At 36.1% G+C, this 20,007-nt stretch overlaps 2 protein-coding genes across 2 annotated transcripts; both read right to left on the reverse strand.

Annotated features, from left to right (window-relative positions):
* Positions 1-866: 866 nt before the first annotated feature.
* LOC119993241 (RRP12-like protein) lies at positions 867-10,766 on the reverse strand. Its single transcript, XM_038840268.1, has 18 exons — positions 10,176-10,766; positions 8,884-9,403; positions 8,534-8,794; positions 8,181-8,272; positions 7,219-7,428; positions 6,737-7,141; positions 5,474-5,652; positions 5,214-5,307; positions 5,032-5,088; positions 4,568-4,702; positions 4,359-4,430; positions 4,006-4,119; positions 3,613-3,774; positions 3,386-3,514; positions 2,862-2,963; positions 2,691-2,770; positions 1,958-2,107; positions 867-1,697 (listed from the first exon to the last, which is right to left on the reverse strand). The coding sequence occupies exons 1-18, from the start codon at positions 10,677-10,679 to the stop codon at positions 1,151-1,153; spliced, it is 3,813 nt and encodes a 1,270-aa protein (XP_038696196.1). The 5' UTR covers positions 10,680-10,766; the 3' UTR covers positions 867-1,150.
* Positions 10,767-12,912: 2,146 nt separating this feature from the next.
* Positions 12,913-13,755, reverse strand: LOC119993534. The gene has a single exon (XM_038840703.1). The coding sequence runs from the start codon at positions 13,659-13,661 to the stop codon at positions 13,125-13,127; it is 537 nt and encodes a 178-aa protein (XP_038696631.1). The 5' UTR covers positions 13,662-13,755; the 3' UTR covers positions 12,913-13,124.
* Positions 13,756-20,007: the final 6,252 nt, after the last annotated feature.

The following is a 20,007-nucleotide window of genomic DNA, read 5'->3' on the forward strand; positions in this document are numbered from 1 at the left end:
ATTGTAGTATAGTGTAGATTTTGGGCTGGATTAATAGGTTGAGTAATAAAAAAAATTAAAGAAATATGGTGACCCTAGGCCCATGGGCCGACCTGATGCCCAAAACCTTAACTAAGACTGCTTTAAGCTAGTGTCGATTCGACTTTGTGCATGAGTTAAACTTGTGTATATATAATGGAACAAATATATGCATGGTACTGCAAGTCCTCTAATTAGTTCCAACTACATATATAGTCTCATACGATCCTCGATCTTCATATTCATATATGCCTAATTTCCTTAGTGAGATTTTGCTGGATTATTTGGGCAATTTTTTCTTTTTACGGTAGGATCCGCAACCACTATCCTTTGAGTGCACAATGCATAAACCTATCGGGTCTGCTATTATCCCACAAATTACACATGTTAGGCAACTCATAGAAATCCATGTGTGAGCTCATGTCTTTATAGAGGAATAGAGGATTGAACCCTGGTGAGAAAACATAACTAGCATACATGTTATCACCAAGGCAAACATAATCATTGAGAGATTACTTAGGCACTTCAATATAATTCAAAAATTGAATTTCACCTTGGAGTCGTATCATTCCAACACATTATGAATTCACAAATTTCAACTAAAGAAGAATCTATCAAAATCCACAAATTTCACCTTTGATGGAAGCCTCAGTGCATTAAGCATAATATTTTATATATATAGTAAGTAATACACTGATACTAACATATTACAATTTTATTCCTACATATATACTTATACATATATATATATATATGTATATGTATTAAAAATTAATTTTATATAAAATTTGTATTTTCTGTTTGACTAGTTAAATCAAATGCCAAAAATAGAAGCCACCTTGGGATACTTTCACAATCCTATTGGTAATATTAGATTAGTAAAAAGGGGAAATATAAATTAGATTACAACAATAAACTTGAAAAACAGCTACGTCTTTCTTACATAAACTGCTTCATTTTTATCACATAGCTAATTTTCCCTCAACTGTAGCTCTTCCATACATTACCGGACGAATACATACATAGATTAAAGTCTAAAACCTTATAAATAATTCAAAAAATTGAAGGCCAATACTGAAGAAAAGGGGGAACAATCTTGCAACTCAGATCCTGAAAACAACAACATTACCATCTACTTGCCTCGTGATTTCATGGAAAGTGCACTCGCGACGCTTTGACCCTCAAGCTTCTTTGTCATCTTTACGACTGTTGACATACCTTTCCTGGCAGCAGCTCGGTGCTCTGGCCTACGGCTCATCATCTTGCGATCAAGGGGCCAATATGCATACGGCTCAAGTTTACCCTTCCTTCGCACATCCCCGCGTGCTTTCTTGCTAGCATACTCACTCCCAATGTAAGCCTTCCCAGATTCTAACGTTTTCCTACGTTTCTGTTTCTGCATTTTTCTAGAAGAGGTGCCAGATAAGTGACTTCTAGCGTCTGAATGAGGGTCTGAACGCTCTTCCTTCTTCTGCTGTTTCTCTCCCTCGCGAATTATTAGACGTCCTTCAGAGTCTATCTCCAGCTCATCATCAGATTCCACTTTCCGTTTGCGATTCTCAGAAGATCGAAGAGCTAACCTTGTTTTATGACGATCAAGCAAGTCAAGTGGTTCACCATCCAAATGGTCATACATGTCCTCAGGCAAACTCATATCTGCTTTCCGTGTTCTCTTGGACCTAAATGGTAGCAATTTTAAATCAAAATAAAAGTTTGAGTTACTCTAATTTGCACATGCAATGGTTAGATCTGCAAAAAGACATTTTGATCTACATAAATGATAAGCCTTCGACATAAAAAAAAAGTTGAAAGTTGTTCATTTTCAGTTATTTCTGTGTGCTTTTTTATGTTTGCACTTCGGGGACAAAAAAAACTTGTACAATTAAGCCAGCAATTACGAACTCACACAAAAATTCAATGCATTAAGGGGTTTACTTACCGTAACGAAGATGCTTTTGATTTGAGTCTAGCAGAAGCTTTGCTCTGTCGACCAGAAACAGTCTCTGCATCCATATATTCTGCATCACTGTCATCGAGATCTTCATCATCAATATCAGAGAAGATCTTTGTATGATTCCATTTGCTTTGCCTAGGAGAAGAAAAAAGAATCTCCACAGATTAAGAGGTGCCTTTACTCTTCAAAATGAAAAATGACAAAGCATCCAAATTTGCATGAAATAAAAAAACTAATGACTTGGAGAACTTCCAGACTGTACTTCCTAAGAATCCTTACAAATGCAAGTTTTCATACATCATCAATGTGATCAAATTGACGGGAAAAGTAAACCACCAACACAGGTATAATTTAGTCCCCAAGGTGGCTGGTTTCTCATAGCCTTGAAAAAAATGTCGCCCGACCAAAAATTTGAGCCATAACAATGGCAAATACTTTCATTGTGACATGTCGACTACATTAACATTGTATCTCCAAAAGCACGTGCTGGTAAGCGATGCACCATGTTGGGGGGGTCAAAAAAAGACAATGGCTCTGACACAAGAATATGCATGTTCATTTTTATAAAAAGAAAATAGCAATATTTTACATTCATGATTAGCATGAATTTAACATTCATTTACTAGCAAATACAAAAATGAGCACATAACAGCCAGGATATGTATCTAGTGACGCATATACTGCTATGGCATCAAGGTTACAGCCAGATAAAAGAAACCTGGATGTGGTTGCTTTTGATAGATGAGACTTCGTTTCCACAGATTGAGCCGAACGTTTCTTCTCTTTCCGCTCCTTGATCTGTATTTGACAAAAGAGGACAACCATATGAAAGGAAAGAAAAACTTGTGGTTATGGAATTGCATTTAATCAAGATTCTACTTTATCAAACCTTTCTTATGTTAGTAAGGAGCTTCATGTGTTCTTCAGGCATCACAGCCCTAACTGCTTCAAGACCACATTTTCGAACAAGCATTTCCAATAGAAGCTTAACCTGAAAAGATAATGAAATTAAGAGAAAAGAAAAATAAGTCTCAAGCATACTTTCTCAACCTCCAATGGAAACCCAGAAGTTATTCAAATTAACAATGCCTCGATACAGGAAATATACTACAATAAATATCTGAGCAAGATAAACCACAAATTCTTGGATATAATTCAAGTGCTATGCCGGCCAAAGAAAGTAAGACATATTCTCAAATCTTGAGCGAAAATATGACTGGAAACAGCATATAACGAGGTAACAACAACAAGAATAATCAACTCAAACTTCCACAAACTTTAAACAGAAAACAGGAATGTAATCATACAAGACAATGCCAAAGTAAACTGGTGCTAAGTATTGCACAACATAGATAACTTACAAAAAAATCCATGTTCAGATGCAAAACATAATCATTAAAACTTAAAACTAACCTTAGCTTTGAAATGGTTTTTTGAGACATCTTGCCATTGTAGCAAGCCTTCAACCATGCTCCTCAAATGCATTTGTAAACCGTCAGCCTGTGATTTTGCAACCAAAACCTTCAAGAGTCCTAAATTTGCCTACAATAGGAAGCAATTAACTTCAGATGTGGCAAAACGAAAAGTGATGGTAAGCATAAAAAAATAAGATGGAGATAACGAAAATACAATGGGCAAACCTTAATAATCTCCTTGTTTTTCCTCTTAAGGAGGAGAAATGTAGATGGAAGCAACTTGTAAGAAGTAACAAGAAGGTCAGAAAATTCATAAGCCAAGCGAGCTAAGCCTTTCATGGCAGCACTAATCATATGCGGTGTCTCTCCAGCCAATCCCCCAGCTACCTGTGAGCATGAACCATGAATAAATTTTTTAAATGATCATAGCACTGACATAGTTAACTAACAAAATACACGCTGAATATAGTACTTTCAAGATGAAATTTATCAACCCGGTTAGAAATGGAAGGGGGAAATGGCCATAGAAGCTACATTCCAATAATACAGCAAGGAAACTTATGATTGACGTAATGAAAGATATATTAAACTAAACTGAAAACAATAAAAAAATAGTACCATGCTAAAAAATTGGTATAAGTATTCTTTGTTCCCGCCATTCTCTTCATCTCCACATGCATGACCAATTTGTACAAGCACATCATAAGCTCGATTCCTTGTTTTTTTATTAGCCTACAAACAAACAAAAGTCTATCAGCAAACAAAGCAACTTCCTTTTCTTTAGAAGAAAACTTCTAATATTTTATAGAGAAGAATCTTCATTCAAGATCAACCCACATCAGTCTAGTATTTAATTCAGAAGGTAATTTAATGTTTAGAACAGTCAACAAATAATCACTCACCAGCTCAAAAGGAAAATAAAAAAACATCGTTACTAAAAAATACCGCGTGCTGAAGATAACATAGTATACCTCTTTTAGAGCAAGTATTATTTCAGTCAGGAATGAACTTAGTATGTCTCGCCTCTTCTGCTCTGAGTTGTCCTGTATAAGCAAGGTCCGTCAAAGTATGAGGAAACAGAATTAGGTGTAACAGAGCAAGTGAGGAGGAAATACTTATGTTGCTTGGCGTTAGGTGTGTGGCCGTGTGAGGTGGAAAGAGTCGCAAATATATTAAATACCTTGGAGACGTGAACTATAAGAAAGTACAAACAGTCCAGCCTGTGACGCTTGGCAGAAAAATGGCACATTGGCAGCACATCAATCATAAGTCTTAGCAATTCCTCAAGCTTTGATGACAAAAATACATCACATTCCTGACCAGAAGAAGAAAGGGAAAAGAGATAAAAAAAATAGTTATGTTTATCAGATTCTACTCTGTAAATCATATGTGGAAGCTGTGGCTAAAAAGACGGCTGAATGCAGCCGTCTTCTACAATTATTATTTTATTAATCTAAAGAAAACAAGGCACTTCTTCTACAAAACCGAAAGGTGTGCATCTGCTGTCAACTACCTCTAAAACCAGAATTACAATAATTCACACAACTCAACAGATCAAACCAGCTTGCCAAACTCAGGCGATCCTACTCAACTGTGACACTAGTTTTACACAAACCAAGAGCAATTTAAAGGATATAAAAATACCTTAAGAATAATTGAAAGAACTTTGTAAGCCTTCTTCTGCACTAAACCTTCCACATCCTGCAGTTCAAGAATACTGAACATGTCAGTACCATAAGTTTCACCTTTTCAAGCGCATAACTTTAAGTTATTTTCTTCTTCCCCAACCAAGACAAATAGCCACATTATATAGAGATTTAACGGACCTGTAAAGCAGGATTAATTGCCTTAAATAAAAGCTCAATTTCCTCAGCATTCAATCCAGGCAAAAGTGAAACTGCCAAGTCAAATAGACGAGCCCTTCAAAGAAGAAGTGTGAGGTCAGACGTCAAGTGGGTATGATAACATCATTGAATAACTGAAACAAAATTATTTGTGACTTCATAACCTTAAAATCATACTTAATATGTCAACTTCTGTCAAGAAAAGAAACGACAATTCAACAAAAAAGGGAACTGAAAACCACCTCAAAAGTAATAGTGATCTATCATTTGAAGAGCCATCAATCTCCATTGAAACATAATTTTTTGAACTTTCTGCTTTGCTAGCCTCTTGAATGACCTCCAAATATCTCTTCATTGTCTTTTGGAACAACCTTGAGATTACTTCTTTATCTGAGACTGAGGCAAACTCACTGATTGTGGACTGAAGATGGTGGCCAGGAAACACGTTAAAAAAACGTATGAGCTACTAGAAATGTCTGAAACACAGTTTCAATTGATTATTCAACTTTTATTTTTATTTTTCGAATAGCTAAAAGTTTATTAAAGCACCAAGAGGGTGCAACCCAGAGAATGGATTATTCAACTGTTTAAAATAACTGGATAACTCAAACCTAAATCTGGAGCTGGAATGTCACTTTTGATATTCGTCAGTAAAAGAAAGTTGTAGGACACATGTCTAAAAAAATATCCATGATAAAATCAAGTCCACCATTCTTAAGATATACCTATCAAGTTCTCAAACCAAATTCGAAGATTCCTTGTGATCAAAATAATATACCATAAGCAACTGTTGCATTTATCTGGATTGCATCTTTCAATTTCAATTTTTTCCCTTTTCACAAAGACAGAGCTTCAATAAATTGAACATAGCCTAAAAGGGAGAAGAATCGAAAGGCCCCTCAACTTTGATGACTCAGTCGAGTCAGCCCCTAAACTTTATTTTGGGTCAAATAAGCCCCTGAGTGTGTTGGGCTGGAGGGTGCCATAAACATGTAACGGAGGGTATTCATCAAAGTTCATGGGTTTGTTTGACCCGAAATGAAGTTCAGGGGCTGACTCGACTGAGTCATCAAAGTTCAGGGGCCATTTCGATTCTTCCCCCTTACCTAAAATAACAGAGCAAACAAAAATGAAATAAATTTATGAAATGACATTGATTTTTTTTCTTGATACATACATTACATTCGCATAAATCAATATAAACCATATTTATAAAGTTTTTTTGAATGGAAAAAATATTTATATAATATTCATTTTGAATAATGTTATACATGTTTTTGTCAATTTTTATGCAATAAAGAATTTTTTAAAATATTTCATTTCATGCAAAAGCTATAATTTTTTTATGAATTTCACTTCAGGCCTTCAGGTGCTTTTCACTTTATATGACTGAGGAATGCCTCTTTCAACAATAGTGGAAGATGTGTACGCCACGATATCATATAAAACAAATATAACACGCATAACAAAGAGCAGATATTTGTTAATCAAGTAATCAAAAGTACCTGTAAACAACCACCATCATCTCTTGTAGATTCCAGTAAGACCCTTGACAAAACAGAGAGAATGTCACGAGCAGATGACTTAAGCACATTCAAATTACTTGCTGCAACCTCAGGAGTATAATGAGCCATTGCTCGTTGGCCGGCGGCAGAAACTTCATTACCCACAATACCAGTGTTTTCTTCAAGGATTTTCTTATTCTGCTGAACAAGAGCCTGTAAACTGGAGCATATTATTCCACGAACATCGGGTTCCTCACGAAGGGCACTGCATAAAGCTTTCTGCATGCCCTTGAAACTCTCAGCAGTATCAAGTGGGTAGTTGCAAAATGAAGGCAACAAAGACCACAAAGAGTACACAAGTGCATCTGTACTCCTTGATGCCATAATTCGTCCTTCAAGCTCAAGCTGCCAGAAGTAATGATTAATTAATATGTGCTAAAGGAAAGTGAAAGCATATCATCCAACCACGCAGTGGTGTCTACCTTTCGTGATCTCTGCCTTAACTGTCCAACCAAACCAAAAATTGTTTCTGCATAGAAATTTAAATTTGCACCAATTATGTACTGTTTCAATATTGGAAAGAGCCACACATTGACTTCAGCTAGGTTATCAGCCTCCAACTTAAGTGGTATAAGGCTTAAAAATGTTTCAGGCCCCATTGCACCAAGTGCAGATCCAACACATTCATGCAGCTGCACAAACCAGACAACAATTACAACCAAAAAGAAAATTGAAAATTCAGATAACAGCAGAGCATGTATTGTAAATGCTATCACAAAATCTTTATGTAAAATGCAAAAAGTTTTCTTAACAATCACGAAAAAGTCGGTGAGATAACCTGTCACACAATATATTGTTGCACAAAACCCAGATGTCTGCAATTACCAGCAAAGTAATATACATCTTACATCATATTAAATCCAAAAAGAAAATCTATTTGGAATTTTGCGATAAAGCTGAAGTAGATTACACAAACAGGACACAAATATAAATCAGACATTTAAATAAGAAAAATACTTCCAGATATGGCAATATCAGGACATCGAGACACACAGTTTGTGTTTATCCACACAATATCTCTTCTGCTCCAATTACACAAAAACGCAATATGAACTATAACAACAGCTCTGAAACAAAAAAAAGCATCTACATTTGTCATATAATTGAAGTTACATAAAAAAATTAATAGGCTGAAAAAAAGTCACACACCAAGTATGAAAATAGTGTTCAAATCATTCCACATGATTCTCATCATAGTGTTGACCCTAAGACTTTGATTATTTAAGTTTATTGCACAGTTTAATGCTGACATTCCAAATAATAGAGGTTTTGGCGTAGAAAAGGTGATCCGTCATCATCATCCTAGCCATGCCCCAAACTGGTCCAAATATATCATCAGATAAAATACACTAGAAAGAACTTTCACATAGAAGCTTATCAATACCTGTTTTCGGTATGGAAAATCTTCATCGGGCAAGTTTTGCATGTCAGCCAGGTTTTTAAGAGTCCCCCTCATCAGATATGAGGAATAATACCCTGAAATATAGCATTGATTGACTGTCAAGTATATACAACGTGAAATGACAGCAAGAAGAACCAAAAGCAGTCAGAAACCAGCTTTTCGAGTACACTTCATACATTACCAGCTGTCCAAATGCCCCAAACCCCAAATTTGGAAAGAAATATAGCACTGACACAGGACCATTATTTCAGCTTCCCATTAATAACTAGCTGTATATACGAATTCAAGAAGAAGAAGAGAACAACTCAGATTCTCAGAAGCGGCAAGGAAAATACCTAATTTGTCAAACATTGTCGAAATCACTCGAAATGCCATGTCCCAGACTGCACTGTAGTGATAATCGAGCAAGCTCTCAATAGTTACACACAGCTTTTCGATTATCGGTGGCCCAGACTTTCTTGTATCCGTATTTGCATTCATCATCATCTGATCCGCACCCTGGTTGATCAAGCTATCATCAACACAGTCATTTATCAAATTCTTCAAGGCCTCTGTGGTGGCATATATTGCTTCCTCATGTTCAGATGCCAATACATCTGCCAAAACCAAAATGAGAAACTCCTTAAATATCTATGCAGATGTTTTCCCACAGTAAAAAGGCAACGATCTTGAAAGCTAATAATACCTTTGAGTGCATTAAATACAACAGGGAGCTTCACAATGCAAATTTGTCGATTAAGTGAATAAATTTTTCTAATTCCCACATCCAGCAGGCGTGCAGTGAATGTCATACTATCAACAGATGTCTCATGCGTGGAGAGAGAAAGAGCTAGTGAGCATAACAGGTCAAGCAGCACTTCAGCTGAAACCTCTAACGTTGGATGGAGACAGATTTTGTTTAAGCAATTGGTTATGTGCCTTGAAACAATGGGTTGACCCAATTCGAGGAGAGATTTGAAGCGCATAAGAATGCTAGTGGTATACTTCACTGTCATAAGAGGAAGACATTCTTTAAGGGCATCCAGAACATGGAGGACCTTTTGAGCTCCTTGGTGCCCTTCAGCAGAATCTGTGTTTGAACCACCAGCAAGCAGAAGAAACTTTTCAAATATGTTTGTAATACCTTCACTTGCAGGTCCCAGCAGTGATGTTCGCTGAAAACTTTGCAAGACCTCACTGATACACAAATGTGACTGCCTTCGAACCTGTTCAAAATGTAGCATTAGCATCTACAAACACTATCCCCTGCCAAACCAATTCCCATCCCCTCCTCCTTTCCCAACCCAGCACGGATGGAATCGAGAAGCAACAAATGTTTGGGAAGCATCCATCATCAGCCAGATGAAATCCTAACAACAAACTAGGATGCACATGATACATACTATAATCTAGATCCCTTTCAGCCACAAAAGAAATAAGCCATCGTTTAATTTTTCTAATGAAAAAAGATAACATGTAAACCAACAGCTTCAATGATTTAATTTCTCATATTTCATGTCAAGTGAAAATCACCAGGGTCCATAACATCAATTTGATGAATATTAAGAATTTCATATAGAAATGATAATCTACTTTGGTATAAAATGGTCAAGATTTTTTTTTCAATGCAAAAGAAATTTATTAAGAGCACCAAGGATATGCAACCTGAACAAACAAATTACGGGGCACTTTAGTTAATGTTCTCAAGATATCGTTATGATAATATTATAAACATAATTTAACAGTAAACCATATCTCGATGATCCTTTTTAATTCTGCTATTACCAAAACTGAATCCGAGAGTCAAATTAACAGGCCATATTTCTTCAATGGTGGTATAGGAAGATGGATGCACAGACAAAGTAGTGAATAACATGTGATGTCAAAAACCCAACCCTGCTGCAATACTCAATATTCTAACTACTGTCTATTGACGAGAAAATATATTGACCTCAAATCAAAAATGCAATGAGCAAAAACAAACTACGCATAGCTTACCTTAACGTTCATATCTGTTGCAAACCCCAATAATAACCCGTACAACTGAGAAACGTCGGACCAGTTTACAGTGTCTCTGATGATCAACAACTGCGCCACGCATTTGACTCCCGCCATGGCAGCACCCGCAGTTACTGAATTGGAGCGAAGAACCCGTAGTACGATCGCGGATGTGAAATCCCAATGTTTTCTGAGAATAGCAGACGACAATCTAGGAAGAACAAGGGATATAATGGTCATGTGAGCCTCGATCACGAGAGGGGACGTATCAGGCTGGGAAGAGAGGCGGTCCATGGAAGAACATGCTGCCCCAAAGTATGCGACTGGAGTCGTGGGGAGGTTCTCGTCCTTGAACGTCTGAGACATGGAACCAACCACGGCGCAGAGATGCTGGTGGGCCTCTTGATCGGAAGAGGAGAATCGTGAAAGTATCGAGTCGCAAAAATCATCGTCTGGAGAGAGAGCTGGCATTGCAGTTACTCCCTCTGCTTCAATACCTTCCATGGCCGTAGAAATTTGGAGTTGCAGAGACGCTCACTGGACAGTTCTTGAAGAAGATTGCTAGGGTTTAGACTATAGAGGCGGAATAAAGTTTTTTGAGACTATTTTTATGACGCTATTGGGCCTTTAATTTATGACTGTTTTGGGCCATACCAAACTTTGACAGCAGTTCAAGCCCAAAGTAGTGGACAAAGATAAAATCCAATGGGCCTCATATCTTAAATATTGCGACTCATATCAAAATCTCCTTTGTATTCCAAGCCCAAATGATCTGGGCGAAGCTGAACTTAAATTAAACTTTTGTCTGAAGTACAGGGAATTTTTTTATCTTAAAATGATAAGTTTAATAAAATTAATGACCATATATATTAGTCTCGTTATAATGAAATTCAGTAAGAGGAACTTGTTTGGCCCAAAATACAAAATAGAGGAGCTTGTTTAGTCCGAAAAATTGTAGAGGGCTTGTAAATATAAAATAATATTTACAGTAATAGAGTTTTGATAAGATTTACTATAGAAATTTTAGTACTTAATTAGGTACGAGATTTATGCATGAGTGAAAACTGGGTATATATATACACACTGCACTGTAAGTCCTCTAATTAGTTTCAACTACATATATATACAAACACACGCAATCCTCAATCTTCTTATTCAATATATATGAACAAAGTTCATGGGACGCGTGCATGTATGACCAATTAAGTGTCTGGTGGAGAACCATGAGTAACTCAGATGACACTCATGTGTGTCAGTGTGTGATATTTCATAGAAATCTCGAGTTCGAACCTCTCTTATCCCCTTCCCTTATAATTGGAAGAAAAAAAAAATTAAAGTGGCTGGTGGCATATGCGTTTGCAAAAGGAATATACTACATGTGGGTGCTTAGACCATATGTTGTGGGGTACTCAAATAATTGACAGTATTCTTGAATGACCTCATATATATATTAATAAGAATTCTCATATAAGGGTCTAATGTAAATGTGTAAAATAAAGATACTCGTTAAGCTGTGGATGAATGAGATGACAAGTAGGATCTATTGTTTTGGGTCCCACATGTTTCAAATCAATGATATAAATATATACCATTATTTTACATCATTACATTGAACCCTTATATGATAATTCCTCTATATATATATACATACATGTATGTATGTATCTACCTATCCTTATCTTTGGTGCAAGAAATCAAGTTTTGATAGGAATATTACATGCATATACAATGCATTGATGTTTCATATACCTCTCCATCACGCACACGAATATTATATGTGGCCAAGTATTGATTGGATGGTTTGGTGGCTCTGCTGACTTAGCTTATCGATAATATGTGGGCCAAAATTAAACGAAAATGATTGATGTTCAATACTCGATACACACGATCATAAAATGTAGTTTTTTTCTCTTACTTCACAAAACAAAAAATTTAATTAATTATAAAGCCAAAAAATGGTGGGAAGTGAGACCATATAGATATAGGTCTGTCCAAATTAACGGGATCAAACCACTGATAACCCAAATTGATTGGTTGGTTATTGTCAAAGATATGTTAGTAAGAATCGATCGATCGAAACTCTCAAAAAAACCAACTAAACCGTCAATAACCGATCAATTTATGTCAAAAAATCGAGAAGAAAAAAACAAACAAAAAAGAGAGATTATTTTTATGTTAAAATAGGATAAGAGGATATTGTTAAGGACTAATTGTATCTCATCTTTGAATTATAGATTGGACTATATATTTTGGTCCAATATAATCCAACTTTCTTACTTATCCGACTTACCAAACGTAGTAAAAAACTAAATGACCAGACATTTTTCCATCCCAATATTTCCTTAGTGTTGTTGATACTTTTAGTAGTTTACGTGAACCGGAAAAAAAATGATTAAGAAAAGCTTTGTACATTATTAAATCGAAAATAATAAAGATCTCAACCTGATATCTTATTTATCTCAATTATTGAGTTAGACGCACACAATTCAAGATATATATATATATATATATAGCATGCCTGGAAGGTTGATATCACGTATTATGAAATCATCAAATGATTTTTTTTTCTTTTTGCGACCACCATCTATATTTATAAGTTATAAACTGTGAAATAAACTGTTAGGTATTTAGTGATTAGGCCGTGATCATTGGGCCTTCTAGCAGTTCATACATGCGCATTGTATCAGTTAATTAGAGGTCATAGAAACTAACTGAGAAGAAAAGGTTCATGTAGTAGTAGCAAAGAATGATAATTAATCTACTATTTAGGCTAAAACAACAATTAAGTTCATTGTCTGGTTTCATAGGGTGGTTCCACCCAACAAAAATTACATATATACATCTTCCATCATTGATTCCTAATTAAACAACCAACCTATATTATTAAAAATTGCATTTTGCCCCGGATAAACTTAACCCACCCTACCAAACACCACTGCTTGTGCCTCTCTACTTTTCCTTCCAATCACCACCATCCCATAACCTGACGACGTTACCGTTAATCACCGTCAAGTCCTGGTAACCGTACCAACTCATTTCTCCGCTTCTCGTCCTCAACACGCTCTCCCAACTCTCCCGCCACTCCCCGCACAGCACGCCACTCTCCTTATACTCCCACTCTCTAACCCCCGTTAACCCGCCGTCACTTTCTCCATCATCCTCGTAATACACCGTATATTTCCCTCTCGTCACTCCGTTAAATTCGAAATCGCTGACCGCCTCACTCGAAGCCGCAGCCGGAGCTGGAGTTTGAAGTCGCGGATTCTCAACCGGTCTGTCGGGTTGAGGTACCTCGCGAACCTTCTGAGAAACCGGTGGGAGACATTTCACGGAAACAGATGCGGCTCCGGCTGTTCGGATTCGCCAGAAACTGACTGCCGCCGTTACAAAGGCTACCCAGGTCCAGAGGTTATTGACTATATTGAGAATCCCATAGTTCACATAGCCGAAAGCTAGAGCGTCAATAGGAGATTCCAACATATTCATAGTGACGATCGATCGGAGCTTCCACAGAAGATTTCGAACTTTTCGATTTTGTGAGAGAGTGAGTGTTCGTGTTTGTGGCTAACGGGTGGACAATACAATGCTTGGAGAACTAATTTATGGAGGAGGTGAAAGAGAGGCAGAGAGAATGTGAGCCGTTGGATCGGACAAGTTGGGGGTGGGATCTGATTGGAGATGCCGAGAATCGAGACGTAAGATGCTAATTGATGAGGTAGATCTAAAATTTTATACCTTAAAATAGTAATGACACGTGTAAGGTCATGATTGGGAATTCGTCTTAGTAGCATTTTGCTGACGCTAATCAGTAATCAGTTAATCACTACAAGACAACGTGGAGTAAAAGACAAAAAGGACCCTGGAAAGGATAGGTGTACATAAAGGTATTACACGACGTCGTTTATGGGCCTAAAGACATGTTAATTTGGTTGCTCATGACAAACGCATGTTTGGCAGATTAGGAAGGACCCGACTGGGTGCCATTGGTTGAGACTTTGAAGCTTTAGCGTACGTCTCTCTTTGTTAAAATAAATAAAATATTAACGAAAATGATTTTATTTTTTGATTTGTGTGTAGAGGGTGTGTGACTAAAATCCCACATCAGTCTGACATAATCCAGTTGAGTGTTTTATAAGAAAAGCTCAACTACTCCTTTCACTTTGGAGACGATATTCATTTGCTCAAGTGTCAATGAGGACGACATATGAATAATAAATTCGTGCAAGCTCTTGACCCATAACATACAATATCTTCAAAGTGTTTGGGTTGAGAATTTTATCAGTTTTTTGTATTATTAGTGATGGCATTCAAAAGTATCTCTTGTTCCAATGACGTCACAAGTGGTAGAGCCGAAGTCAAGAAGAATTTTGTTATGCCGAAGGTTGTCATGCACAAGGAAGCACGTGAGTTGTGGCAGGCTCGAGGGTGTGTTCGAGGGGACCTCTCCGACGCTCAAGGAAGTATATAGTCAAAAAGAAAGAGTATTTAGTGTTCGGAGCTCTCCTCTCAAGTTGCTATTAAGTATGCAAGAGTATGGAAGTTGGAATCTTTTACCTGTGGTGGAGGGTCCCCTTTAATATGAGATAGGAAGTGAAGATTATTGGGAGATCGTGGGTCTCTTATTAACTCTAGGTGAGAATGTGGGTGAGTGGTTCCACGGTTTACTCCCCCTTGTAACTGACCCTCTTGTGAGCCATTATTATCGAGGCAGGTCATCTTCATTAGACCAAGCATGTATGATTGACGGGGTATCAAGGGTGGCTTCTCCAATTATGCTGAAGAGCTCTCTTTCTCGCCCTTCTATAATGTTCGCCTTGGGATACTCGCCATTTTGTGTCGGGTGTTAAGAAACGTGGCATATCTTAGTGCACATCATTTTAATATCATCAATTAGTTTTTTATTTTTATGGTATTCAGATTGTATACGGAGGTTGGAGTTGGATATTCTTTTTATTCTTTCTTTGGAAGGGAATATGCCTAATTCATGTTGATTCTCACCATTTGGTCACGTTTTCTTTGTTTCTTTTGGCGGCGTGGTGTTGGATTCCCCCATGTTGAGTGGAGTTGGATATGATTTGGTCCCCACATTCATGTGATGTTCTTGGGGTAGAATTTCATGTAATCGTGTGGTGGTGGTGGAAACTGCCAGATGTCCAATAGCCATAACTTACCTCTAATTACGTACATGTCACAAATAACATTTATTCCTACATTTGGTATGCATGTATGTATATTTGTATATATACCCCAAAAATGATAATGATTTTATGCTTCTAGTTAGGGTCACCATTTGACCAGTGGGCTTAGGCCCAACCCAAAATTATACCCAGCCTCAACTCCATTTTTAAGGCCTTGCCCGACATCTCGGCTAATTTTGGCCCAACCCAAGCCTGACTTTTTTTTTTTGAAAAACCCATAGGTCACACACATGTTAAGACGTGGATGGAAACTACCCAAATCTCAACCCCTAGTGAGAATGGAACCTTGGACCTCAAAGTCCTGGATAGACAACCTGACCAACCAGGCTACCTCCCATTCTCAACCCAAAACCGACTAGACAACATATATTATTTATATATATATATATATAGTATACATATATATATATATAATATAGAGTAATTCTCACATAAGGGTTACTTTTTAATAGTGTGGATGAATGAGATAACAAATGGGGTCCACTATTTTGGGTCCCACATGTTTCAAATCAATGATGTAAACATACACCATTATTTTACACCCTTACCTTAAACCTCATGTGAGAATTCCTCTATATATATATATATATATATATGTATACATATATATATATATATATATATATAGAGGAATTCTCACATGAGGTTTAAGGTAAGGGTGTAAAATAATGATGTAATAGAAATTCTCCTATGTGGATCAAAAGTGTGGACCAAGTTTGTGGACTTGTTTTTCAATCATAGATGTGGTGGGTCCCATAATAAATGTGTGGCCCCCACTTATGTTGTGATTGATTACAACCATTGGATTTTGGTCCACAAACTTGGTCCACACTTTTTGGTCCACATAAGAGAATTCCTGTGTATATATATACAAAAATTCTCCTATATGGATCAAAAATGTGGACCAAGTTTGTGAACTTGTTTTTCAACCATAAATGTGGTGGGTCTCATAATAAATGTGTGGCCCCCACTTTCTGTTGTGCTTTATTACAACCATTAGATTTTGGTTCACAAAGTTGGTCCACACTTTTTGATCCACATAAGAGAATTCCTATATATATACATTACATATATTACATATACATATATATGTATACATATATTATTAAATTTGCAATGTATGTGTATATACATATACATATACATAGTACATAGACATATATATAATATATTTTCCTCAAAAAAAATACATATATAAATATTATATAGTCAAAAGTCAGGTCGGGCCCAAAAGCCAGGGCCGGGCCAGCTACTTCTAGCCAACATTTCGAGAGAAGGAACACAAAATCAGACATGAAATGATGAAACCCACATTAAAACATCAGAGCCGTTTTTAGAATTGGGCTCTTCGAGGCCCACCACTTTACGTCTCTTGTCGTTAGGTGTTAAGGCAAGGCCCAATAGGCCGAATGGGTAGTAAGGCCCAAAAGTAAAATGATTGGGTTTGGTTTAATTTATGGACAATTACCCTCTTTAATGGACCCACTTTCATGGGTCATTTTACCTACCTGTGCCTGTCATCGGTCAACCTCTCATACACTTTAATTTATTTTTTCTTTCATGGCTAACGTTGTCTTCCAAAAACTATAAATTCTGTACTGGAAAGTTATAAGAAAAGACTGGATTTCAATAGTTTAATTACAATAAAATAAAATAAAAGTTAAGAGAATCAAAATTTAACACTTAATAAATAGAAAAGGCTGGAAGAAAGTTTCTCGTTGAAGCTGACTTTTCAATGGAAAGTTGGAAACTAGAGGTTTTTTCTTTTTTTTTGATTTTTGGAGTCCGATACACTATATTATACTTAACTATAAAAAAGTACAACCACTAAAACATCATTTTTAAAAAGTACATTGGCTACCAGTTTTTACTAAAATAACCTCAAATTTGATTTTCTCTCTCCACGAACTGTGATACAATAGTGATACTTTTAAACAGAAGATCATATTTAGTGTTCAATTTATATCGTTTTCTCATAAAATGATGATACAAATGTTGGAATGTAAATTTGATTGCATTACATGTCTTTTCTGGTTCAATTGTATCATTTTAGTGAATTTTTTGTGTTGGTGATACTATGTGATACATCTCTGCAGCTGTAAATGTTTTTCCAGAACGAGCAAGAGATGTACAAACCAAGAAAGGAAAAGTAATTAGGAAGAGGAAGTATGCATACTGGTTCAATTGTATCATTTTAGTGGATTTTTGGTGTTGGTGATACTATAGTGATACATCTCTGCATCTTTAAATGTTTTTCCAGAACGAGCAAGAGATGTAACCAAGAAAAGAAAATCAAGAAAGGAAATGTAATTAGGAAGGGGAAGTATGCATACTGGTTCAATTGTATCATTTTAATGATTTTTTGGTGTTGGTGATACTATAGTGATGCATCTCTGCAAAAATGAAACATAGTCCAGATCTGTCAAAAACAAAGCACAACCAAGATTGAGCAACGAATCATAATTCGGATCTGTCAAAAACGAAGACAATAGCAACTCGACGTAGTCCAGATTGAGCAACGAAGAAGAAGGCGATGAAGAGAGGAGAAGCTCGGCCAAAAACGGAGAAGAAGGCAACGAAGAACAATTCAGATCGAGAACCAGAAGAAGAAGAAGAAGAAGACGGAGAGAAAGAAGGAGATAGCTTTTAGTAGAGAAAAAGGAGAGAAAGAGGTGACACACTAGAGTTGGATAGTTGGAGGGAGAAGAAGAAGAAGAAGAAGAAGAAGAAGGGTATTGTAGGTATAAACCAAAAAATGTCTTAAGTCAGATGACCAAATTACTCTTAAATTGCACTTTTTTACAATTTTAAAAATGTCCATGACATTTTTACAATTAAGTTGTCCAAAGTGCTCTTAGTGTCAATTGTCTGTTTTTTTTAAATACAGGGGAATGAGATGGGAAGATTTTATAATTTGGGCTCTTACCCAAACACAACAGTTTATCCGCTCTGAATTCACTGGGCCCTCACGAATTTGTGATCCCTGAGTTTTGGCCAGGGAGGCCTTGCTTTACTTGGAAAACTGATTGTTATGTGTTTACGTGTGTGGGCCTCCTTATATATGGATCATTTTTCCAGAACTACCCGATGTGGTAGTTTTAACAAGAGACTCGAACACGAGACATTTATAAGATATTATACACATGAGTGTCATCTAAAACCTCTAGAGTGTTAATTGGCCAGAAAATTTATTCTCCTATCATATTCTTATTTATCACATTTCTTTGACTTCTTTGTAGAAAAATAAAAAAAAACAAATTTCTTCCAAATTTTGTGAATTTATAAGTTCTAGAATATATAAAACAAATGAATGATTAGCGGGTCGTAGTTAGAAGTTTCATTGGTCGTGGAAGTGCAACTTAGACCCAGCTGTAACGTAACTCTGACTGAGAATTTAATTTTCGTCCAAATATTATTCATTTCTTTAAAAAAAAAAAACAAAAATGAACGAATGTCACACAATTTTGAGATACTTTTTGAAATAATTATCACTCAAATCCATATACTTTTGAAATAATTATTTTGAAATAATGATCATTGTTGAAAAAACAAGGTGATAAATTTCAACGTCAATGGTCGAAATCACAGAGAGTACAAGTGTGGAACACAACAGGTGTGTGTTTGCATGCAATAATGTGGATTCCAATTTCCAGATCAGAGAGAAGGGTCAAGATTTTAATTTATAGCTATTTAGCTTAGATGAGAGAACTCTGGTCCTTTACAGAGTTTACAATTCACATTCAATGGTAGAGAATAAAGGTCTGTTTGGTAAACAATTTTGACAGTAGCATATATGCTCGCATATTGTGGTAGTATATATGCTGATAAAAAATTATAGCAGATATTGGACCTAAAATGTAGATAATGTTTGATTGTATTTTTACTGATAGCATATAAACTGTTTTAAATATCATAGCAAATTATGTGTAGGGGTATTATGCATGCATTTAAGTTGTTACAGAAGCAAATAAATATAAATAACAAATTATTTGTAAAAATAATTATAACCGGTGCTTATGTTTATGCTAGCAAAGGGTGAGGTAGTTTAAGACTAATAATTTCATATATGAATTTATTTTAAGATTAATAATTTCTTACAATGGTATTTCCGAGAATTAATGAAAAGGATGAGTGTACTCTGGTAAGAAGAGTGAAATGCTCCTAAAATTGTTACAGAATTGTTCCATATACAACAATTTAACGAATTCATAAAAGTGTAATATTATGTGACACCAAGGGCAGAGTCAAGAATTCATATAAATGGGGCCTAAAGGTTGACGGAGATTCAGGGACAGTGCCTTAGAAAATTTTTTTAGAACCATATAATGAAAAATTAGATTATAACAAAATCAAAGTGAAAAACGAAAGTATCATTAGATGCATAAAGACAATGTATTCACAAGAAAAGCATACCCACCATACTTCACACATGATATTTTGAATCCATTGATTCCGATCATGCACTTGCAATAGATCTATAGAGATACAAGATATCTCTTGGCTTAAGTTAGGGCTTTGACCTTTGGGCCACTTTGATATTATGGCATACCTTGTATTAATATAAATGATGTATATATATATATATATAGAGAGGAATTTTCACATAAGGGTGTAACGTAAGCCGTCATAAATAT

This window comes from Tripterygium wilfordii, chromosome 23 (assembly GCF_013401445.1).
Source record: "Tripterygium wilfordii isolate XIE 37 chromosome 23, ASM1340144v1, whole genome shotgun sequence".
NCBI classification, from domain to species: Eukaryota; Viridiplantae; Streptophyta; class Magnoliopsida; order Celastrales; family Celastraceae; genus Tripterygium; species Tripterygium wilfordii.